The 25,204-nt window shown below is 38.2% G+C and overlaps 1 protein-coding gene and 1 pseudogene across 1 annotated transcript in view; one reads left to right on the top strand and one right to left on the bottom strand.

The window, feature by feature from the left end:
- The window catches only part of HERC3 (HECT and RLD domain containing E3 ubiquitin protein ligase 3), an 84,793-nt gene that overhangs the window by 38,328 nt on the left and 21,261 nt on the right, over window positions 1-25,204 (bottom strand). Inside the window, exons 3-12 of the mRNA XM_049789752.1 lie at window positions 20,062-20,138; window positions 18,914-19,135; window positions 17,917-18,008; window positions 17,002-17,132; window positions 15,806-15,966; window positions 12,794-12,870; window positions 7,817-7,941; window positions 4,696-4,755; window positions 1,724-1,835; window positions 1,136-1,325 (exon numbers count right to left, since the gene is read on the bottom strand). Of these exons, the coding sequence (XP_049645709.1) occupies window positions 1,136-1,325; window positions 1,724-1,835; window positions 4,696-4,755; window positions 7,817-7,941; window positions 12,794-12,870; window positions 15,806-15,966; window positions 17,002-17,132; window positions 17,917-18,008; window positions 18,914-19,135; window positions 20,062-20,138 (1,247 nt within the window). The remainder of the gene's footprint in view (window positions 1-1,135; window positions 1,326-1,723; window positions 1,836-4,695; window positions 4,756-7,816; window positions 7,942-12,793; window positions 12,871-15,805; window positions 15,967-17,001; window positions 17,133-17,916; window positions 18,009-18,913; window positions 19,136-20,061; window positions 20,139-25,204) is intronic.
- LOC126032866 (uncharacterized) lies at window positions 3,999-4,105 on the top strand (annotated as a pseudogene).

Here is a 25,204-nt window from a genome sequence, read left to right as displayed (position 1 = left end):
ATTATTGTCAACAATATGTAAGCCACTATGATCAAAATAAAAATTATATTTAAAAAATCTATTTTGAATAAAATATCAAGAATCTTGATTCTGTTGGGATTCCCCCTATTTGGGGGAATCTTCTAAAATTTGAATTTTATAATTAGATATAAAACAAACTAATTACTGAACTGACATAATCTCTTTGTGTTAATCTACGTAAAAATAAATTTAAAAAAAACACCCAAGCTTAGAAGTCAAGTATCCTTTCAAAGATTCTAACCCATGGCCTATTAGAATACATCAGAAAATATGCTCCAAGTAGCTAATCTTAAAACATATAAGAACAAACATGGAATAATATGTTCATGATTCTTTCTCTCTGGATATCCTCTGAGAACTCAATGTGGAAAAGCCATATTCCCCCCCCCCCCCTTTGAAACACAGGATCTCAAGACTTATGCCCAAGAGACCACACCCAAGTAACATCCTAGTCCAGGAAGAACGCAGAAGTTACTGAGTTGCAAGGAACACCTAAAAAAAATTTACCAGGAAAAAATAAAAGGAAAAAGCCAGGTGACAAATTTTCTGCACTTGATTAATAAAAACATCTCAGGTGCTATTCCCATGAGAGACACTCTCCAATTCACTGAGGAACGGAAGGTTCTTATCTCAGCTAAGTGTCCGTAGCCTGCAAAAATCAGTGTGGACTCAACTGTCCTAAAAAAGAAAAACAAAACAAACATTTGGTAAGTCTCCAGGAGGTCATCTTATTTTGCTCCGCTTCACTTTTGGAGACCTGCATATCACCAGATCTTTTCATTGCACTCCCTCCCCCTCAATTAGGTATAGGAGAAAGAAAAACCCATGGACGCTCAATTTGGAGGCAATATTAACTACCAGCAAGTATAGGAGGAGAAAAATGGTTTGAAGCTGAACAATACATCTTTGTGAATATTTAAAAATCAAGATTAGTCTTGTATAGCAAATAACCTAACTAAAGGTTCAAATGCTCACAATGAAAATATGGCTAATTAGATACTAAGGATATTAAATGATACAAATAGATCCAATATTAATTCATCAAGAGGCATTGGCCACACCAATAAAAATTAAAAGTCACAAAAATCACTGGCAATGAGTTTATAAAATTTACCTAAGACTTTGCTGGGGTTTGTATCCAGACGTAGAATGGCCATGGCCAGGGGAATAGTCAGTGTGATGTAATATTTGGAGTCCTGGAGCAAAGGAAACTCAGGTAGAATTAAATAGATTCTCATTGCTTCAACATCTGGTGGAGAACTTGACAATTGAGGAATCAGGCAACTTTCAAAGCTGTTCAAAATCTGTATGAGAAAAATAATATATACAATTCAAACAGACCTGAAATCTTTTTTAACCTATCTCTGAATTCATGAGTCATTTAATAAGTTCTGCTCTCATTCATTCAATATACATTGAGGGCCTTCTATAAGCCATAGACTGGTTGAGGTGCTGAGGATACACCAGAGAAAGCCAAAGACACCTGCCTGAGAAGATACAGAAACTTGATGGAGCATTTCCTGAGGAAGGTTTAAGCCAAAAAAGAAAAGGAAGTAGGCCAAAGGTAGTCAACAATGTATTTTAAAAACTTAAGAATTATACAAGACTTTGCTATATATTTTACTTTTTCTCTTAAAATGGATTTTTTGCACAAAGTAAAAATTGCATTTCTTTACGAATATACACTTGGTAAAGAATATACCTGTTCTAGAATCATGGAGTGCTGAGAGTTCATCAACTTCTCAAATAATACTCTAGTTGAGTTCAGGTCAATCCCAGGGATTTTGGGACTGGTTTTAAAATGCTCATCGATTCTAAACAAAGAAAAACCAAAAGATGTGTACAATAAAAGAAAAAGAAACAAGCAAATACTCTAATAGAAATTATAAATAAAATAAAATAGTTTGTTCATACTGACTAAATTCAAATTTGATGTGTCAGATAAACACAGTAAGGAAGCCCCAGAGACTAAAATTCTCTGGAATCCCTTTTTCAAAACAACCTTAAATATTAAAGTCTTCTATTCTTCAATGTTTAAGATACATCATTTCAATTTGACACCACCTGAAAATTTAGAAGCAGTTATTTTCCCTGATGTTTGTGGGGTTTTGTGTTTTTTTTTTATTTTTTGGTAGAAACCACACCTATGATGACTGGACAACTATGAAGTGCCAGGGATTAAATTTAGGGCCTCACGTAGACTAGACATATGCAACCACTTGAGCTAATGTCCCTTGTTTTGCCTTTTACTGTCACTGTGGAATAGATATTATAGAAGCTATGCTTCACAAAACATATGCTATGGACACCAACTACTCATCAACAAACAATTCACTAATCCAACAAAATACAAGGTTTAAAATTTTTTGAAAAAAGTATTTAAAATGAAATCACAGGAATGCACAATTAATATGTACCTTAAAAGAGAAATGTTAATGTTTCTCTTTCCCAATTAACATATAGTATACAAATATAATTGCACAATGATTATTTTTACTATTAATATATTTCCTCTCTCGCTACGACTCCTTTTTTTTATTTTTTTTTATTTTGGGGTCACACCCGTTTGGTGCTCAGGGGTTATTCCTGGCTAAGCGCTCAGAAATTGCCCCTGGCTTGGGGGGACCGTATGGGACACTGGGGGATCGAACCATGGTCCTAATCCTTGGCTAGCGCTTGCAAGGCAGACACCTTACCTCTAGCGCCACCTCGCCGGCCCCGCTACGACTCTTTTTAACTTCCAAGAAACTTATTTTTTCTAACCACCTTATAGTGTTTAAGACTTAAATGTCTTAAATTCCACTCTCAACATCATAGAAATCTATTAATAATAAAAATGCAAAAGAGGATTCTATTCATAAGTAATAGACCCATTGCACAACCTTAATGCCCCTGACAGTAAAGTTATAATCAGCAACGCTATGAAACATTAAACTTTCTAACTTTTTAGAAAATCATAAGAAGTACTGGAAACTGATCAAATTCAGATTTATTTGTTGAGTTATTTGTTGTTTTTCTAAAATAAATCTGCTGAAACACAGAATTAATTTTGGCTGCTTACAGATGTGATACTTTCTTCTGGGCTGTTAAGATAAAAACAAAATACTTTATCCATGGTATATATATTTACTGTTTTGTAAAACCAGTCTTCATTTCCTTTGATGCACTTTGTGTATACAGAAGCAGGACTGTTAAACCAGCATAGAGAGGAGGTAGCATTCAGCTTTAAAAGGCCTTTATTCATTCTCTGGAACCCATGATACTGACAAATAACCTTGCAGATTCTGCAGAGACCCATTTCCAACCTTCCAGAACAAGGTTCTCAATTCTGGCAACACAGTTTTATGCTGGTGTTACTCTGAAGAAGCTTAGAATCAGAGAAAACTGAGCAGTGTCCCTAAGGTCTATGCACTAGATACCAATAATATGTCCTCCCCCTACTGTAACCGTTTAAGCTATCACTGTATATTGCCAATGTTCCCTGGGCTACAAAAATCTCAGCGGGTAAAAACCACTGTTCAAAAAGATCAATGTCAGCCAATGCAGAATCCTTCTTTCTGGAAGACGACTAAGAAAGGGAAATGAGCTGAATAAGAGAAACTTATTTTAGCTATCCCAGTGATAGAAGTTAAAGGCTGAAAATCATTGACTTCAATGCAAAACATTCCTGAAACACTTCCTTCAAGTGTCCCCAAAGAACTGAAGCGGAAGTCTTCAGGCTTCAGGAGTCCTTTATCACTCCTTTAATGGAGAGTGGCTAGGACCGGAGATCAACAAAAGTCAAAACCCACAACAGACCTTTCACTGCTATAGGTTCCTAACAGAGCTATCTGTAGGCAAAGCAAAGAAATATTTTATTACCTAAAGTTCAGCCCAAATGTAATTTCCTAGTGGGCCAGGCTTGATCTCAGTCTAAGGCTCCTGGAATCCCTTTAGAACCATCCACTAAGATGGCTCATTTTAAGAAAAGAAAGACCAAAACTATACTTTCAGGGATCTTTTCTATAGTTATTTACTAGAGAGGTTTCTCTGAAAATGTAGGGTACCAGAAACCATGAGGATGAGACAAAAAAAAAAAAAAAGTAAAGAAAAGAAAGACCTATGTAAAACAAAATCAAACTAAGGAGATTAGAGCATTAAGAATTTAATAAGAAGGGCCGAAGAGATAGCACAGTGGTAGGGCGTTTGCCTTTCACACAGCCTATTCAGGATGAATGGTGGTTTATATCCCGGCATCCCATGCCTGCCAGGAGTGATTTCTTAGCACAGAGTCAGGGGTAACCCCTGAATGCTGCTGGGTGTGACCCAAAAACCAAAAACAAAACAAAAAAAAAGAAGAATTTAAGAATAGGTATTTAGGTATTGTAACACATGGTAAGTTTAACTCTTTAAAATACCATGAAAAATCTTGCTTTTGATTGCCTCAACCCTACAAGATACAGTACTTTCTGATTATTTGGGTTTATTTGTTGTTTTTTGTTTGTTTGTTTTTTGTCAAGCAGGCATGAATCAGCATTGCTCTCCATAGTGAACTCTTATTCATCATTATTAGGCATTCCAGTTTTTGCACAATCACCAGACCAGCCACTGGCTAACCACCACTATTAAGAACAAAATTAAATCATGGTCACTGTTTAGTGTATTTCTGAATCACAGATGGCTTAAGACACTTACTTTTTTTCCAGAAAGCTTCCATTCCAACAGGCTGCAGAAGATAATATCTGAACTACACCACTGCTTAGAAAATAAAAAGAAGAGTAGTCTTTAATGATTTCAAGTAGTTAATTCAGCATCAGCAACAGAATAATAATCTATTGCAGGCTTCAATAGTTATCAACACTTTCTGAGCCAGATGAAATCTTAAAAAATGTGTATTTACCTTAAAGAATTTCTCTTAAACTTTCACATCCAAAAAATGGACAAGACCTTATCATGTAAAATAAAAAAGAAGGCTAGGGATGTATCTCAGTGTTAAGAGTACATGTTTTGGGAATATAAAGTCCTACGTTCAATCACACGGCAACAAAAATGTTTTTTAATTCATTACTTAATTACATTAGAGCTGGAGAAATATCTCAATGGACTGATTGCATGCTTTGCATTCTGAAGACTCATATTAAATTCCCACTATTGTGTGGATCCCTGAACAGACCAGGAGTGACACATACATATAGAACTACAAAATTCCTGAGTGCCACTAGGTGTAGTCCACTCTCCCAATAAAAATAGAGGGAAGTGAAATAGTACAGAGGGTACGATGCTTGCCTTTGTATGCAGCCAACCTGAGTTCAATTCCCAGCACCACATACAGTGCCTTGAGCCTCACCCAAAGTAATCCCTAGAGTCAGAGTGATGGTGCAGCAGTAGGGCTTCGCCTTGCATGCAGCTGACCCAGGATGAACCTCCATTCGCCCCCGTGGGGTCCCACATGGTCCCCCAAGCCAGGAGTGATTTCTGAGCACATAGCCTGGAGTAACCCCTGGAGCATCACCGAGTGTGGCTCAAAAATAAAAAATAGGGCCCGAAGAGATAGCACAGTGGCATTTGCCTTACAAGCAGCCGATCCAGAACCAAAGGTGGTTGGTTCGAATCCCGGTGTCCCCCGTGCCTGCCAGGAGCTATTTCTGAGCAGAGAGCCAGGAGTAACCCCTGAGCACTGCAAGGTGTGGCCCAAAAATCAAAAAAATCAAAAAATAAATAAATAAATAAATAAATAAATAAATAAATAAATAAAGTAATCCCTATGCACAAAGCCAAGAATAAGCTCTGAGCACAGCTAGCTATAACCCAAAAACCAAATGAGTTAAAAGAAAATATCAAGTTACTGAAATAAAAAGTCTTGACTCTGATAATGATCTTGAACAGTCTTCTATCACAAACCTAAGAATCTTCCTGCTTCACACACACACACACACACACACACACACACACACACACACACTCACACACATGATTTTTAAGGAGAAACTAAGCATCTATTTTACAAATGTAAACATAATCTTTGTACATTAATAACTTAGTGATCGCTCTTTTCTCTTTTGTTTCCCCTCTGAGAACAAAACCAAAATTGGTGAAATGAATGTTAATTTCAATTAACTCCATTCTACCGATCTGGGAAAATAGCTAAGTTCCAACAACATAGAGTAAGACTAAGTCAGGAACCATGAGACTGTCTCACAAGGTACAAGGAAAAGGAAAATAATTTTAAAAAATTAAAAATGACATTGTAGAAGAGGAGACTACAATAATTTGTTTAACTCTACCAAATCAGGAAACCTTCTGAGACAATTCTTTAATCCCCTCCTGGTAGAAAGAGGCCAAGGGGGTTGGCGAGAGTTAAGGTCTGTGTGATGAGAGTCTGCTCTGCAGCCACCCTCCCACAGGGGCCAGGCGCTCCTCACCACCTCCCCACCCCAGCCTGGATCACCATTCATTGAAGATGGGGCATCCTAGTGATCCCCATAAGTCTTCAATTTAGGGTCCTAGACTTCTATCCCACAGCAGCCTTTGTTGTAAAGCAAGATGAACCATATAAGTTTCTGGGAAAGTCACTACTTAGCAGACATAGCCTGACTCATTAATGCCCAAGAATTATACTCTGCAAAAATAAAAATGAAAATGCAAGAGGAAAACTAAGTAAAATGTACAAAAAATACTGAAGAAAGAGTTCTTTAAGAATTAACCTGAGGAATTGGCATGATAGTACACTGGGTAGGGTTCTAGCCTTGCACATGGCTGACCTAGGTTCAATCCTCTGTATTTCATCTGGTCCTCCAAGTATCACCAGGAGTAATACCTGAATGCAGAGCCAGGAGTAACTCCTGAGCGTCATGGGGTATGCCCACCCCACCCCCAAATAATTAACTTGAGAAAGGAGCAAAAGTGACAATACAGCAGGTTGCGTGAGGTCAATCAAGGTTCGATTCCTAGCAAGAGTAACACCTGAGCACAGAGTCAAGAGTAAGCCCTGAGCACACTGGGTGTGACGCAAATAAACAAAAAATAAGAATTAACTTGAATGGCTAGAGAGACAACCCAAAGGCTGATCATAGGCTCTGTACATAGGAGGCCCAGGTCCAATCTCATCCATCATATGCTTACCAACCATGGCCAGGAGTAGCTTCCAGTTGTACTGGATGTGGCCCAGAATCCACTAGAAAAAACCTTCAGTCCCCTTTATGAGATTTCCCCCCCCTTTAACACTGAATTACATATCAATTCATTGTGAGTATGACAGAAATTATTCATGCTAGAAATTACTCATATTAGATAAGAAAGAACTGTTGTAGATTTGGATGCTATCAAGCATTTACATGAAGAAACTTTTGGGGTTAAACAATAACACTGAGCTCAGACAATTATCATACAAGACTTTAAAGATTTTATCCTAAACAAGTCAGGCTGCTAATATGCTCTATGTAAAACAGGGGAAACAATGCCTGTGATTATTTGAAGCTAAGGACAACAAGCCCTAAATGTATGTACCCCCAAAAATTCTCTAAAATGAGAAATTCCATTCCCCAATATGGTAACTCACTAAGCTAGAAAGCACTGGTTTACCTTTTGTGAGGAGGCAGGGGAAAAGCCCTACCAATGCTCAGGGCTTACTCCTGCCTCTGCACTAAGGGATTATTCATGGAGACCATATGGGACACTGGGGGTTAAACCTGGATCAGCCAGCTGCAAGGCAAGAACCCTACCTGCTGTTCTATCTCTCCAAACCCAGCCCCCAAATGGATTTACTTTAAATAAAATAAACATCTTAAAAATAAAATGGAAATGAGCAGCCACATACTTGATTGTATTGGAGTTGTTGTGTTCTGAGAGTTTCTGTCTCCAAACTGCTATGGTTTCATCATTTATTAAACTGGTATAATGTGCCTGGTTCACAGTTCTGAAGTCAACAGCAGGAGAAGAATTCTGGAAGAGCATATGGAACAGAAAAAAACGTCTTATTACATAGGATGGGTATTTATCCTCTATACTGGATACTGAGGTCAGTTACCTAAATTCTTCTCTACCCTCCAGGATCAACAGTTCCCCAGCAGTTCCTGACAGCTCCTAGCCAGGCAGTTCTCTAAAAACCACCGTTGACTCTTCCCTCACTGAGAGGAGTTGGCAGTCCCTGCTCCTCTGCTCCTAATTAGCTAAAGGCCAACCCAGCTTCAGAGAGCTCCAAAGAGGTAGCTGAAGTTTACTGGAAGGATAGTACAATGGGGAAGATCCTTGCCTTGCAAAAGCCAACCCGGGTTCGATCCCTGACACCACATATGGTTCCTCCAAGCACTCCAGGAGTGATCCCTAAGCACAAAGCCAGAAGTAAATCATGAGTACCCCTTGTTGTGGCCCCCAAACAAAACAAGACAAAAAAAGAATTAGCTGAGGCATCAATTACAATTATTACCACTTCAATTTCTCCCTTTGCCCAATACCTAAGTAGAATCCTATAGCTCTAATCTCCATCTGAGTCTCACAGAGAACCAGTCTAACATTTTTCCAGGTTTTTTCCTTCTCTGCTCTGAGTCACCATGCCATCAAGACTCCTAAGGCATTGACAATTTATCATAACTGTTCACCAAATTCCTATAAGATAATTATTAAACATCAGAGCTCAGATGTAACCTATAATGTAAATATTCTATGAAAGCACAATGCTTCTATCTACTCCAAGTATTTAGCTACATTTGTATAAGAAAGGTCACAATAAAGGACACAACAGTGATGGATCTTAAATATACCGAGTGCTGCTTGGCACTGTACATCTTTTATTCAGTGGAAATTTTAAATATATGTATAATCATTTTTACTTTCTAGAATTGCTTTTGAAAAATTTCTCCCAAATCCTGTTCCTTATCCAGAAATTTAAAAAAAGAAAACAATGTTGAATATTTATTCCTCTTTTACTTGTCTGAAGGAAAGAAGCAGCAAATAACATTAGATCATCCATCCCACAATGCAGAAGAGGATTTATTTCCTCCTACTTACTTATAAATAAAAATACTAGAAGGAGAAAGGAGTGGGGAAATAACTAATCAGAGTTACTGGAGTTAGTGATCATCTAGTCCTGGATGATTAGTCCACTATATGTGATCTTGGGCTCTCTACTAGAAGAAAAGTCATCTTGAAATGGTTTTTAAAAAGACAAGGTGAACTCACATAAAAATGCTATTCCACCAGGGTGGAAACCACCACTGCTTTTTAAATCTCAATAACTTTTCATACTCAAAGTGGTTGTTAGACTATACATTAACAAAGATGGTCTCAAACTCATTTAGTCTGCCAACCTTTTTGCAAAAAATGTATTCTGCAATTTCACTACAATTCTACCTTCTTTAAGCAAAGGGCAAGCACACTCAATTGTATCTGAGATCATTACCACTCCCACCCTGCATCATTCCAACACAAACAATACTGCTCTAAACACATGTTTACACTACAGACATCAATGCCTTGTCATTCCTCTTTGCTTACTCAATAAACCAAAGATGCCTTGGAAGAAATATGGTCTCACAATTACCAAGAAAACCCATCAACATTGCATTCCTTCTAACTGCATATAGGACAAACAAGGGGGAAAGGCCAAGGTCAACTTTAAATGTACATTAGAACAAACACCAGAGCTTTTAAATACCCTGATAGACAACTCAGTCATACTCTGGGCCAGTTAAACCAGAATCTCGAGAGGTATCAGAATTATTAAAATCCCTGGTTTGCTGATGCCAACAATAGGACTGCATGAAAAATAAAACTGTATTGGCACCACAGACAATGACTTGGATTGAATAAACTAGTTTGCCTGGAGCCTAGAGTTGGTCTTATGCCAGGAAACTTCAGGGGTAGTGGTCTCCTTGTATTTAGACCAAGGCTATTCCTTTCTATGACCCCCATATTTTGGTGGGCCTATGCAAACAATATTTGCCACTCTAACACCATTTTTATTGTGCCCTTTTGACTAACCCTTAAAAAAAACCTCTTAAACTTTTGATGTTAACTTAAACTAATATGTATGTGCATGAATATATAAAAATACTATGCTTTCAAGGTTAAGGAGTCACATAAATCCCATGGCTTTAGGTTGCTTTGTGTACTGCTAAGAAATGTTATAATGTACTACAATCTGGGGACTTATGGACAAAGTAATTGTACATGGGTTCTGCCCTTATTTTTCTTAATGTTTTTTTGACTGTAAGTTCAATATTTAGGCGTCAGCAAGGGGATTTCTTCTGAGAACTCTGTTTATGGGCGATTGTTCTTTCACTGTAACTTTACCTTGTCCTCTTTGCATCATTGTTCTCATAATTAAAAATTAAAAATTAAAAAAAAATCCCTGGTTTGATTTGATTTAAAAATACAATTGATTTGAAAAACAATTCTAGTTCAGTGAGTATCCACAACAGAGAATAAGTGTCCTAGGAACAAAAATTATTATGTCACATAATAATAATTAATGGGCTTTGAAACAGACACATACAAAAACACAGTAACAGACATAAACTCACATACTCTCAACAATGCCAATCACATTCCGTGTTCAACTCTATTTAGAGAACATTAAAATGAAGACCTATGGTTTGTATTCATTAAAAATTGTCCAGGCTCTGAGCTAATGAAATAGTACAGTGAGTAGGGCACTTGCACACAGCCAGCCTGAGTTCAATCCACACCATCCCGTTATCACACACACACACACACACACACACACACACACACACACACACCACTGTCAGGAGTAATTTCTGAGCACACAAAGTCAGAAGTAACCCTGAGCACCACCAAGTATGATCCAAAACCAAATATAAAATGTCTAGGCCTATAATCTAATATAGTGAAGTTATATGATTATCCCAATATCTATGGCTCCCCTTCCCTCTAACATCTCAGACCTGTAAATGGTGAATAAGTTCATACTTTACATAAAACAGGCTATCACTACAAACATGCTTTTCTTGGTGCTTTCAGCAATTCATTCAGTGATAAGATCATATCAGTCTCTAACTGAACACACAACTGTAGTCAATAGCTTAATTAAAAGCACACAAGGGACAGGGAGATAGAACAAGTGGGTAAGATGCTTGCTTTGCACATGGCTAATGGTTTCAATCCTCAGCATACCATATGGTTCCCTGAGAAATGACAGAGTAATTCAGTAATTCATAAACGCCAGTAAGTGCAAGGACAGAAGTAACACCTGAGCATTATTAGGTGTGGCCAAAAAAAAAAAAAGGAAAACTATTTTTTCGTATTTTTTTTCAAATAAACATACACAGGTTTCTATTTTAAAGAGAAGTAGCAATAATTTTCTAAGTAATAATCTACTTTTTACATTCTCTTAGCTTTGATCTGCTATGTAGCATTTAAATGTTCATCTCACTCCAGGGCCAGAGAGATAGCATGGAGGTAGGGCATTTGTCTTACATGCAGAAGAACGGTGGTTCAAATCCAAGCATCCCATATGGTCTCCTGAGCCTGCCGGGGGCGATTTCTGAGCATAGAGCCAGAGTAGCCCCTGAGCGCTGCCAAGTGTAAGCCAAAAACCAAAAGTTCATCTCACTCTTGAAGCTGAAGAGTAGGGCTGTATGTGGCCAAGCCAGGTTCTGTCACTGTCAGGACTGAACCCTGCCACCATGTATGGTCCCCTGAGCAATGACAGGTATTATCCCAGAGTCCAGAGTCAGAAAAAAAACATGGCACTGAGAGTGTGCCCCCCCCCCACAAAAAAAAAAAAAAAAAAAAAAAACAGAACACACTAGTTTTTACTGGTTTTTGAAACTTACACCTACCTACCTACCTACCTGTTTCTCTAATATGATGCTGTCCCATCTTTCTCATCAATGTTTTGTTTGCCGGTCCCCAAAGTACTAATTAAAGGAAGCTTAAAACTCAGGGCAAGGGACGTGATTCAACAGTAGAAAACTTGCCTTACTTGTCATTTTGATTCCCCCAACATCACAAATAATAAATCCATGAAATTCAGCTATATCTATATGGTGCCATGTTTAAAAGGGGAATAAAACTAAGTTTGTGCTGAATTTCACAAGGTAAAATCTGAAATACTATCAAGTTGGTTTCTCAAAGAACTGAACACAGATTTTCCTACTTGTGTACCCGAAGTATCCTGCAGAAACTTATCACATCTACTTCATTTCATCAATATCATGAAGAAACCAGGGATAATTTCAACTTTTCTCAAAATTACACTGCGTAACACTGAATCTTAAAATAAGGGCAAGTGACAGCTGCAAGTCCCTGGGCCAACAGCACTATACAGAGGCCCCACACCAATTTTAAAGTTGGAGATACGGGGTAGCCAGTTTCAGCACCCAGGTGCCAGCCTTGGGATCACTGGCACATGGAACAAAGTTCTAGATAACTAGAACTTGTTGCTACTCACCATAGAAAGAAGAAAGAAAATGGAAAGCAGAGTAGTTTAAAGTATAAGTTCCCTAATTTAACTGGAAGAATTACACAAATATTTTTTAATTATAAACTAGAAATCTTGGTTAAAATACCAAGAAAACTATTCACTCTCCACAGGCGAATGCAGTGGTGCAGTGCTTGGGTCATCATAACCAAGCCAGGAATCAAACCCAGAGTTCCCATATGCAAAGCATGTGTTCAGCATTTTGGGCCCTGTCCACAAGCTAGTTTGCTTATTTTCGTAAGACGAAATTAGTAAATAATGAATGACATCATTCTCATGTGATTGTTTATTAAAATAAATATTGGCTCACATAATTCAACCCATGACATAAGAATCAAATTAAAAGTTTACCTCATATTTGGAGCAAAGTACAAAAGTTTGGTCTCCTCCAGAGAAGATCTGCTTAACAATATGATATTTAAAGCGATCTGTAAAACAACAGAATTCAACAGCTTATTTTCCAATCAAGTTCTTTCTTGATTGCCTCTTAAAACTAGGGTTTTTAATAGAGTGGCTTTCATGTTAGATAAGTTAGAAAAATTTTTTTGGCGTTCTGCCTAGTATGGCTTAAAAACAAGTGTATACAGCAATGCCCCTCCACAGTAGCCCTACTCCCTCTATTTTCCCATCTCCACCCAAGCTCATCCAGACCTCCTTGCTAGTTTTCATTCTGATTCTGTCATGCCACTGACTTGAAATTTAAAGTCATCACTACGAAAACTGGTATAACATTTGCTCAACAAACAAGTTATTCAAAATATGCAGAGGGGACCAACTAGTGCAGTAGGGGTAAAGTCTGTGGCCATGAGAATCTATTCCTTAGGCCCTGCTTCCGCGCTCACCTCACTGTGTCCACAGACACTCAAATATCACACTGCTTTCATTTTTCACTATCTCCTCTCTCCAAGCATTTGCCTTCTGTGCCAACCCCACCACCATCCCACCATCCAGTCTCTCTCTATGCCTCCTCCTGCCCCAGTCCAGAAATGCATGGCATGTTCTAAAAGTTATCACAAAGTACTCCCTGACATCCTATGCTTTCAAGGTCCCCACCAATGCTCATTCCATCCCTTTATAAAACTCTCCCTGGCTAATTCTAAATCAGCCTTGAAGACACAGCTCAAACATCCTCTAGCCAGATATTCCTGATGCTGTCCTTTGTGCTGCCACATTCCCAGAAAAGATTCTAAAATCACAGCATTTAAGTTGAAATTTATCTACTTCTAAAATTATTCTGGCAAACATCCAAGCACAATTTATGCTCATATACTTCAGGTTGCTATTAAGCTTCAAAATCTTGAGGTCTCAGGGCCCGGAGAGATAGCACAGCGGCGTTTGCCTTGCAAGCAGCCGATCCAGGACCAAAGGTGATTGGTTCGAATCCTGGTGTCCCACATGGTCCCCCGTGCCTGCCAGGAGCTATTTCTGAGCAGACAGCCAGGAGTAACCCCTGAGCACTGCCGGGTGTGGCCCAAAAAAACAAACAAACAAAAAAAATCTTGAGGTCTCAATTTAACCTATAAAATACTTTAATTTGACCATAAAAAGACCTTGGAGTGTGAAAATGAGTGTAATTGTTCCCATGGCAGTATGCTTCAAGGTGGAGAAATCCTGTATCCCTTAGGCTAAAGGATTTTCTAATTTCTAATTTCCCCAATACTTATTGTGCCTATGCTAAAAAAAAAAAGAAAAAGAAAAAGAAAAGAAAGCATAAAACCTTCCAGCCCTCCTTCCTTCATTTTCTTTGTTTTATTGTTTTCTATTTCTTCTTATTTTTTTTCTTTTTCTTCTTTTTTCTGTTTTTTCTTTCCTTTTTTCTCATTTTAATTTGTTTTATTTTTTTTCATTCTGTGGTTATTATATGATGGTGGTTGTTTTTAGTAGCTGGATGCTTTTTTTGTAGATGCTCTTTTTTGTTTTGTTGTTTTTTTGTTTTGTTTTTCTTATATTTTCCCTTCTTTTAGATTGATATTTATAGCCTCTACAGGGAATCCTCACAGTTTTTTGTTAGTTTGTTTGTTTTTTCCCAACAGAACCACATAACTTGAATTATCTTGTTCTGCCTCATGAATTGAGTGGGGGGGGTGGATGTGGAGGGTACCAGGACCAAACATTTATATGAACATTGAATGGAAATAAAAAATGATGAAACTCAAACACCAAATCCAAAGTCAATGACAACAGAATTGATATCCAATCTACAACAAGCTAGACACAGAGGGGAGTAGTTACAATAGCAGTCTGGGGAAGGGGGGAGATATGGGATGCATAATGGGAATAGGGGGTAGAGGGAGGACAACACTGGTGGTGGGAATGGCGCTGATTTATTGCCACTATGTACCTTAAATATTACTGTGAAAGATTAGTAACTCACATTGGTCACAAAAATATTTTTTTAATTTTAAAGAAAACTTAAATTTGGAGGGCTAGAGTGATAGTACAATGATTAGGGTATTTGCTTGAAACTAACCCAGGTTTGATCCCCAGTATCCCATCTGGTCCTCAAGCGCTGCCAAGAATAATTCCTGTGTACAGAAGTATCCCTGAGTATCACTGAGTGTGCCACCCACGCAGAAAGTACATAAACTTTCAAAACTGAAATATTCCTTAAATTATAGGCTGAATACAGTATCTCTGAGAAAAAGAAATTTAAGGACAAGGGTGAAGAAATGGGTGCTCAAAATTTGTTGACTGAAACTCAATTACAAACAACTTTGTAACTGTGTTCTAGAGAAGAGGGAAGGGGGAGGAAAAAGGAGAGGAGAGGAAGAGAAGACATTTTAATAGTGACCTATAAGAGACATGAAAGTTAATCTTTCAATTCGGGGAACATCACCAATCATTTAAATGTTCATATCCCATAGATACTAGAAGTTTGTGCCAAGTCCTGTGCTATATGCCATTACAAATTAAAAAAAAAATACTCCTTTTTAAGTTTCCTGAAATTAAGTAGAAAATTATTATCTTCGATATTTTTTAAATCCTGATCAAGATATGTACGTCACTTATTAAAATTAAACAGTGCTGTGTGTACATTTGCCTTACATACAGCTGACCCAGGTTCAATCTCCAGCATTCGATAGTCGCCAGAGCACATCCAGGAGGGATTCCTGAGTGCAGAGCCATATCTCTCCAGCCCCACAACTACTTAATATTATTTTGAGTTGTGAACAGTGATGCAGGCTTCTGGGATAAGTACTCAATAGATATGAGATCTGTCCACTCCTATTGAAGAAAATGTACTCATTATGTTCATTTTCTCCAAAAGACCTCAAAGCAAAGAAGAGATTCTGAAACAATTATCTTTGCCATCTGGAGTGCTGGTGGAAACAATTCTTTTGTTTTCTTGGAAATCATTCTTACCTGTGCTGGCTGAGAGCTGCCTACTGTGGGCGGCCCAGTGCCCCTTCACCGGAGATGGACACTGCACATTACACGTGCGTCCAGTTCCCAGCTGACCTTTGGCTCCACAACCAAATGCGTAGATGAGTCCAGAAGAAGGCACAAAGGCTAGAGTGTGCTGTCTGGAGGAGAAAGGATCTAGGTCAGGGGTCTCAAACTCGCGGCCTGCGGGCCATTTGCGGCCCTCCGTACAACATTTTGTGGCCCGCGACCTGCCTTCAAATATCGCAGTTTTTGCAATAAAAATCGCATTAGTAAGAAAAAAATCACATTAAACATTCACATACCCCGAGCAGTTCCATTTGGGGTATGCAAATGTTTAATGCGATTTTTTGCGATTTTGTTTTCTTTTTTTTTTTATTTAAATACCTTGATTACATACATGATTGTGTTGTGTTTGGGTTTCAGTCATGTAAAGAACACCACCCATCACCACTGCAACATTTCCATCACCAGTGTCCCAAATCTCCCTCCTCCCCACCCGAGCGATTTTGTTTTCTTAGTAATGCAATTTTTTATTGCGAACATTGGGTAAGCGAAATCCCTTATACAGCCCTGCCTCACCCGGACTTTGCCTCCTGCGGCCCCCACGTAAATTGAGTTTGAGACCCCTGATCTAGGTGAAGTCGTTCAACATCCAAAGTGTGGGACACAGGTAGTAGATATTGAGTCTGACTCATCTCCCAAAAGCTGCCATACTGATTTCTAGGGACCTTCCAAGAAGTTCTCCTCACTGCTTCCCATGTGAACCTGATGGTCTTTCTGTAGTGTCTTGCTTTCCAGAACCCCATCCTCTTCTGACACACCAGGTGGTGGGGAGGATAACAAAAGTTAGAAAAAGCTGAGTAACCCGCCCCATTTAGACTCTGAGCGAGAGAGAAAGAGCAGGGCAGAACCAGGCAAAATTTCTCAATTTCTTGAGTCTCTCTTCCACTGTTTCCCCTATTTTCCATACCTCCGGAGCTTAATATTCCCCACATTACTCAGCTTATCATAAATGTTACCTTGCCACACATGACTCAAATCTCATTTCTCAACGCTTTAACCATAGGTGTGCAGGTAGGTGGTAGTCAAAGATTACCTTCTCTGCTACTACAAAGACAAGACCCATTTCTGGGTCTCAACAGATACTCTAAATAGCTCTTACAAGCACTCACCTGCCACACGCAATCTGAGTCACTTCACTGCCCATGAGCTCTAGAACTCTTCTTGGATTAACCTCATCATTCATGGAATCATGCCCAAGTTGCCCACAGGAACCAGCTCCAAAGGTAAACACACCTCCGCTCTAACAAGGAACAAACACGGTGTGACTTTACAACCTGAGTTTCAGAACACTATTCTAAAAACTTTCTAAATACAAAAATCATATCATAATGGTCTGCGCAAGAATATTAGGTTCCCTTAAAAATGGGTCAAAATCACTTCTTTGAAATGCTGAGTAAACAGAAAAATAATTTTAAAGTTACTTCCAAATATATATAAACATAAGTTACTTTAAAATTATTTTTTCTTTTTATATATATGTATAAACATATATCTCTATGGAACAAAGATAGCACTATTCAAGGAGTGTGCCATCTGTCAATTTTTAATTGCTTGAAAGTACAATAATGTTCTTAGGAAGTTAAGCCCAAGAGAGAGAAACAATGAGGTAAATGAGATGACTTTACAAAATCATTAATGTAAAAGAACATTGGTGCTCCACAAACTCCTTGATCAGTAAGGTTATTTTAAACTGCCCTGTTTTATTAAATTCTAGGACATTTCAGTAAAGTGAATTTATTGCATTATTTGATTACCATGCAAATACATTCCATTCTCTCTAGATGCAAATGTCTTAGAAGTAAAAGAAATACATCAACTACTTTAGAACATTAACCACATTGCACTTTTTATATAATTTTAAAAGAAATACGGAAAGTCTATTTCCATACTAAATGAAAATATTTCTTCTAGCAAACACTGCCACTGCTCCTCTAAAATACTCTACCAAAAATAACCATGCAATGAAGCTCATTCATGTTATACACGGCACCACAGAAGAAACCAGAATACTCTAAGTCCCTTACTTTCGTGAGGACTGCTGTGTGTTCTTCTCCACAACTAATATAAACAACTTTTTGTGTTCGTAAGAGTTTCACATGGCAAGGAGACTCTCGATCTAGAATGAAATATATATGGTGATGTCACTGTCGAGATAAAACACACAGAGACATTTAGCATGAATTTCGGGTACCCCTGAATTTGACTCACGTATCTGCCTGCACCTCCCAATTGGGTGGCAAAAGACAACTTATTTTTAGAATCTCTATCTCACAGTACCCTCATATTTTCCAACTTTCCAACACACACACACATACACACACAGTTTTCTTCATTCCACAAACAGCAACTTTATCCACTCAGCCTTTCCTTGTTTCATTTCAAACCATACATCCAACAATAAAAAAAACAACAACAGGACCCATCTTCAAAATCAGACAAAAATCTAACTTTATTCCCACTACCTTTAAACTGTTTTCCCAGCTTCCCCTTTGACCATCTAGATCCAGATTCAAAGTAATTCCTCTTCTCCTCAAAACCCTGTGTCTTTCTTTGACAAGAGAAACCCAAACCCTTACCTTTTCTCTGCAGAGTCCTCCCTACCTCTCTGTCCTTCAGCTCTGCTCCTTCACTCTGGCCCCTACACTTGAGCATTCACTGCTCTGCACCAGAAGTTGCCACATACTGTTCCTCTGACCAGCCCTTCCTCACGCATATATTTCCAGGTCTCATTTCTACCTGACTTCCCATGAGGCTCTGTCCAAACAATGAATCAGAAAGGCCCTCCCTGATCCCCTTCTATATAACAGCAAGCCTGCTTCTCAAACACTCAGGCACGCTACAGAAAGTATCCATGAGCTTTCTGTTTGCTTCTATCCCCAAAACACTGCAGGAAGCAAAGAGAATTTCTGTTTTGTTCATTGTTACCTAAAGAAGCCCAGAGAAGACACTTAAAAAATAGTGTGTTCAACAGATGCCATTTTCACAAGTTTCACACTAAGGAGACATGAGGAGTTCACCTACCTTCATCATCACTGAGCCCTAGCTGGCCTGCATTATTCATGCCCCAGCCAAAAACAGCTCCTGACAGAGAGAGGGCGAAGCTGTGAGCTCCTCCTGCAGCCACTTGTGCCAATGGGATCCCCTCCAGAGATCTCACCCTCTGTGGGCTGGCCTGAGATGGGAACTCCTTCCCCAGGCCAAGTTGCCCATGGCTATTCTTTCCCCATGTGAAGAATTGACCATCTGAAATAAAAAGGTGAAGAGTAATACAAAATGGTTTCAATTCTACTTCCTTAAGTAAGTAAACTGAAGCATTATTATTGCCTACTATCCTGACCTCCAACATACTCCCCATCCACTCAGGGTTATTTGCTGCTGTAATAGGTCCCTATTACCCTTCAAAGGTCATTACCATCTATGCAAAGAAAACTTAAACATTTAACTAAACCTGGTTCTGAAGATGATCAGGTTACAATCAACTAAGCAAGCCAAACTAGCTTTCACCACACCAAGATGATGAGAACCATGAATAACTGAGGTGCAGCTATGACCTGGACTTTTTGAGAATCTGGCAGGAAATGTACATACTGATTTCCCCTCAAACATACTCTATAGCAGGGGTCCTCAAACTTTTTAAACAGGGGGCCAGTTCACTGTCCTTCAGACTGTTGGAGGGCCAGATTATAGTAAAAACAAAAATTAGAAACAAATTTCTATGCACACTGCATATATCTTATTTAGAAGTGAAGAAACAAAATGGGAATAAATACAATATGTGGCCCGCGGGCCGCAGTTTGAAGACCCCTGCTCTATAGCATAACTATCTTCAGAGTCTCTGTCTCTGCTTTCATTTATTTGGAAACTTGATAATAATAATAATAATAATAATATATAACTTGATAGTGGCTACAGCTACAAAAGATAAATTTTTAAAATAAACTAGGGTGTATCCTGCTTCCTGCATCTTCCCTCTTTGAGAGACTTGCAACAGCAGCTGATTACTTGCTTCATTTATCACACACAAAATATAAGCTACTCAAAGGCTGTTCAGAAGTCATGCTGAGTAACTCCGTAGTTACTCATTTCCCATTACATAACATCACATGAAACAGCTAAAACAAAATTTCAGGATTAACATAACATCATCATATATTTTAAGATTACATTACCAGCTGCAAGAGCTAAACAATGCCAGTTGCCACAGGAAACTTGCAATATTGTCTGTTGGTTCAGCTTTTGTATTAACCTAAAACAGAAAAGGACTTATAAGATGGTCATTCAATTGTTCAGGTTTTTAAAGCTTGTACACTTATTTTATTTTATTATTAGGTACAATGATTCACAAAGTTCTTCCAGGCACACAATGTCCCAGCATCTATCTTACCCCAAGTATCAACTTGCCTCTACCAGTGTCCCCAGGATCATTCCCACACCAAGGCTGCCTCCTTGACAAGCACATTTTAAGTTTGGTTATTGTAGTCTCTGCTTTCAGTGTTGTTAGCTCTGTGATTTAGATGTATACAAAATGCATACATTTTATATATATTATATATAGCTCTACATATATAGCTATACTTTACAGTACTGATGAAGATGAGGAACCTGACCCCTGCCTCTATTTCCCTGTTTGACTTTTCTTCCTTAGCTTCTCATTTCTATGATCTAGGGTTAAGGGTAACCTAACTACCTCCCATTTGATACTAAACCTGTCCCCATGCTGTTATTCTATCTGCCACAAATGAATAAGAACATCTGGTGATTGTCCTTCTTCTGACTGACTTCACTTAACATGGTATCATCCATTTCCAACTAAATTGCAGTAATTTCATCAATATCATCCAGTTCCAAAGAAATTGCAGCAAACTGCAAGATTTCAGCTGCACAGTAATCCATTGTGAATATATACACCACACTTTCATTATCCACTCATCTACCCTTGGAAACGAGCATTGATTCCATGCCCTAGCTATTGTTCTAAACTGCTGCAATAAATAATGGCCTGTATTTGTCCTCTTGAATGAAAGCTTTTGTATCTTGGGAGTAGATACCAAGAAGTGAAATTTCTTGGGTAAGTGATAGCTCTAATTTTAATATTCTGAGAAAGATCCATAATGTGGGGGCCGGAGAGATAGCATGGAGGTAAGGCATTTGCCTTTCATGCAGGAGGTCATCGGTTCAAATCCCGGCGCCCCATATGGTCCCCCGTGCCTGCCAGGAGCAATTTCTGAGCCTGGAGCCAGGAATAACCCCTGAGCACTGCCGGGTGTGACCCAAAAACCACCAAAAAAAAAAAAAAAAAAGATCCATAATGTTTTCCATAGATTGAACCAGATGACATTTCACCAGCAGAGGATAAGAGTTCCTTTTTCACCTCATACCCACCAACATGATGATGCTTCCAGTTTATTTTTTCTATGTGCATTTGTAAGTGCTTATCACATTGTCATCTTGATTTGAATTTCCCTAATGTGCCTAATGGCTATTCCACTGTTCTCTTCCAAGATGTTTCTGTTCATTTCCTCTCCCCATTTCTTAATGAGGCTTTTGTGTTTTTTGGTTGTTGGTCTTTGTGAGTACTTTAGATGTCTTGAATATTAACCTTTTATCTGATACACTGAGGGCAAATATTTTCTGCCATTTACTTTGGTATATAGTCCTTGGTTTTTTTTTGGGGGGGGGTTTGTGTGTGTGTGTGTTTTTGCCACGTAAAACTATTTTAATTTTATGTAGTTTCATCTGTTTATTTTTGTTTCTGCTGCCTTTGCCAGTAGAACCATATCATGAAAAACACCTTTCAGTGGAATGTTGGAAGTGTTCTGCCCATATTTTCCTCAATGTATTTTACAGAACTGGTCACTTTTTCAAAGTCGTTGATCCTCTTTTCCATAAAATGTTATGTTTGAATCCAGTTTAATTTTTTACATGTAGTTATCCAATTTTTTCAACGCTATTTTTATTTTAATTTTATTAAAACCATTGTGATTTACAAAGTCCTTCATAGTAGGGTTTTAGACATACCATGAATTGAAACAAATCCCACCACCAATGTCCACCCCCATCCACCAATGTTCCCCAGTTACATCCCATATCACACCTTCTGCCCCACCCCCCAGTCTAACAGACCCATTTTAAGTATAGATCATTAAAGTTTGGGTCTCTTGATTTCACTGTTATTGCCTTTGACTTGGTATTTAGTTCTGTCTTTTTTTTTTTTTTTTTGGTTTTTTGGGCCATAACCGTTTGATACTCAGGGGTTACTCCTGGCTAAGTGGTCAGAAATTGCCCCTGGCTTGGGGGACAAATGGGATGCCGGGGGATCAAGCCACGGTCCTTCCTTGGCTAGTGCTTGCAAGGCAGACACCTTACCTCTAATGCTACCTCGCTGGCCCCTAGTTCTGTCTTTTTTAACATTACCAGCATACCTGAGACAACTTGGCCCCTGGCCCCATCTTTTCACACTTGTGTTTCTCCTCCTCCACTCAGTTTCTTTCCTTCATTTCACTATACTTTGGGGCTAAAGGTATTAGAGACAACTCCCATGTAGACCATTGCATTTCTTCATGTAGTTATTTAAAAACACCACATATAAGAGATATCATTCTGTATTTATTCTCCTTCTTCTGGCTTGCTTCATTTAACATAATATCTTCAGTTCCATCCATGTAGCTGCAAATTGCATGACTGCATTATTCATTACAGCTATGTAGTATTCCATTGTATATTTGTACATCTTCATGCTCCACTTGTCTGTTGGTGGACATCTAGGTTGATTACAAGTCTTAGCTATTGTACTGAGTGCTACAATGACTTGCAGTGTGCATAAATCCTTTTGGATGAATGGTTTTTCTGTCCTGGATGTGAGGTCATATTTTGAGTTAGCTCAATTTTACTGAGATCCCTCCATACTCTTTTCGAGAGGAGTTGGAATGGGCAGCATCCCTACCAACAGTGGATGAGAGTTCCTTTCTCACCACATCCCTGCCAACAGAAATTGCTCCCAGTATTTTTGATATGTGCCATCCTCACTGGTATAAAATGATATTTCATTGCTGTCTTAATTTGGATTTCCCTAATGATAAGTGATGATGAGCATTTTTTCATGTGTCTGTTGGCCATCTGTTGGTCCTTCTCAGAGAAGTGCCTGTTCATTTCTCTCCCCACTTTTTGAATGGCTTTCATTTTTATGGTTAACTTTTGTGACTTTTTTGTATATCTTACCAATATTACTTGTTGAAGAGACTATCTTTACAACATTCCATTTACCTAGTTCCTCCACTGAAAACTAGTTGGTCAACAATCTAAAGATTTGTTTTCAGTTATTCGATTCTAGCCTACTGGTTAGAGTTCATCCTTCTTTCAGTACCATGCTGTTATGATCAATGTTTTCAACTAAAAATGATTGTAATAAATATAATCTCCATAACAGTTTTAAAATTTAAGTATAAAATCTTACAAATACACTCTAACAAGGTCTTTCACTAACTCCTATTTCTTAGTGATTAAAAAAAAAACTACACAGTGAAGCTTATCTTGAAGAGTGGTGAGTCCTGTTGGAGAAATAACTACACTGACAACTATCATGACAATGGTAGTGATGAGAGAAATTGAATGTCTGTCTTGAATACAGATGGGGTGGGAGGAGGAGGGAGATGGGGGCACTGGTGGTGTTAATGTTGCACTGTGAATGTTGACGAAGTGTGTTCCTTTTTATAACTAAAACCCAACTACAAATATGTTTGTACTCATGGTGCTTAAATATATTTTTTAAAAACTAAATGTTTTTTATACGAGAGACATAGCACAGTAAGTGGGGGAGCTTTCCTTGCATGCAGCCAACCTGAATTCAATCCCTGGCACCACATATGGTCCCTCAAGTACTACCAGAAGTGATCCCTGCGTTAGGAATCATTCTGAGGGGTGCTGGGTGTAGCACAAAAACACTTTTGTTCTTTAAGTCATTATCACAACTCTCTGTCAATTCCCACCATTTTACCGCAATTTAGGGACAAACAGAAGAAGCTACAGAAGAGGTCTCATAGAAGAGTGATCCATAAAAATATGATTGGTGTCTATCTTTAGAAATACGGATAATGAAGCAATCCCACTTCTAGATACTATCAAAAATAATTGAAAGCAGTATTCCAAAGAGGGATTGTATACATAAGTTCACAGCAGAATTACTGACAATAACCATAAGTCAGGAACAATCCAATCATCCGTCAGCAGATGAAGGGACAAACAAAATGCGTGGACAGTGAATCAGCCGTAGATCTTTTTACAAAGTCATATATATTAAAAAAGGATGCAACACTACATTATTTAAGTGAAATAACTGAATCACAAAAAAGACAAATTGTCTAATGGTCTTTTATTATATCTACAGCAGTACAGTTATGCAAACAAAAAGCTGATAGGCAGGTTTCTATTTGCATAATAGAATTTGCATAATTTTTAGAATGCTAAAAACTGGGGAAAAGAAATGGGGAAAATTTAGTCGGTATACAGCTTACTTCTGGAAAAATTAAAAAAATATCTGGTTCTTGGTTAAACACCAACATAAATATTCTTAATACCACCAATTTGTAAACATAAAATGGGCTAAGATACTAAATTTTAGGTCATATGTATCTTACCACAATTAAAAAATTAAAAAAACACACATAATGCTTTTCAAACAGTACACGAAAGAAAGACCAAAACATTTTCAATTATCACTGTTTGGGTTGCTCAGGGGAAAGATAAAGAATAGTATCTACTTCACAGGTTGTGGTGAGAATTAAATGAAAAAGTTCTTTTAAGGTTCTTTTTTTTTTTTTTTTTTTTTGTGGTTTTTGGGTCACACCCGGCAGTGCTCAGGGCTTACTCCTGGCTCCATGCTCAGAAATTGCTCCTGGCAGGCACGGGGGACCATATGGGATGCCGGGATTCGAACCGATGACCTGCATGAAAGGCAAATGCCTTACCTCCATGCTATCTCTCCGGCCCCTCTTTTAAGGTTCTTAATACTGCTCAACAAAGTTGAGTGACCCTTGGCATAGTTCCTACCCTTTTAATATTTGTAAGCTACCAAGCTCCTCTTCATTATGTGTGTGTCATGGGGACTAAGAGAGAATAGTATCAGAATAGTATCTCAGGAAACATACTCCATGGAAGTAGGAGAGTATTTAATAAAAGATGCTTATTTTGTTAATACTTTATTTTCTAATACTTTGTTTTATATTATTAAACTTTTATTCAACCGTATTAAGCTGGTTCCATCAAATTTATGCTAGAAACTCAAAAATAAGTTTCCTTTTTTTTTTTTTTTGATCT

This window comes from Suncus etruscus, chromosome 16, assembly GCF_024139225.1.
Source record: "Suncus etruscus isolate mSunEtr1 chromosome 16, mSunEtr1.pri.cur, whole genome shotgun sequence".
Lineage (NCBI taxonomy): Eukaryota > Metazoa > Chordata > Mammalia > Eulipotyphla > Soricidae > Suncus > Suncus etruscus.
The sequence above is the reverse complement of the archived record's forward strand: the minus strand, read 5'-3'. Positions and strand labels throughout refer to the sequence as shown.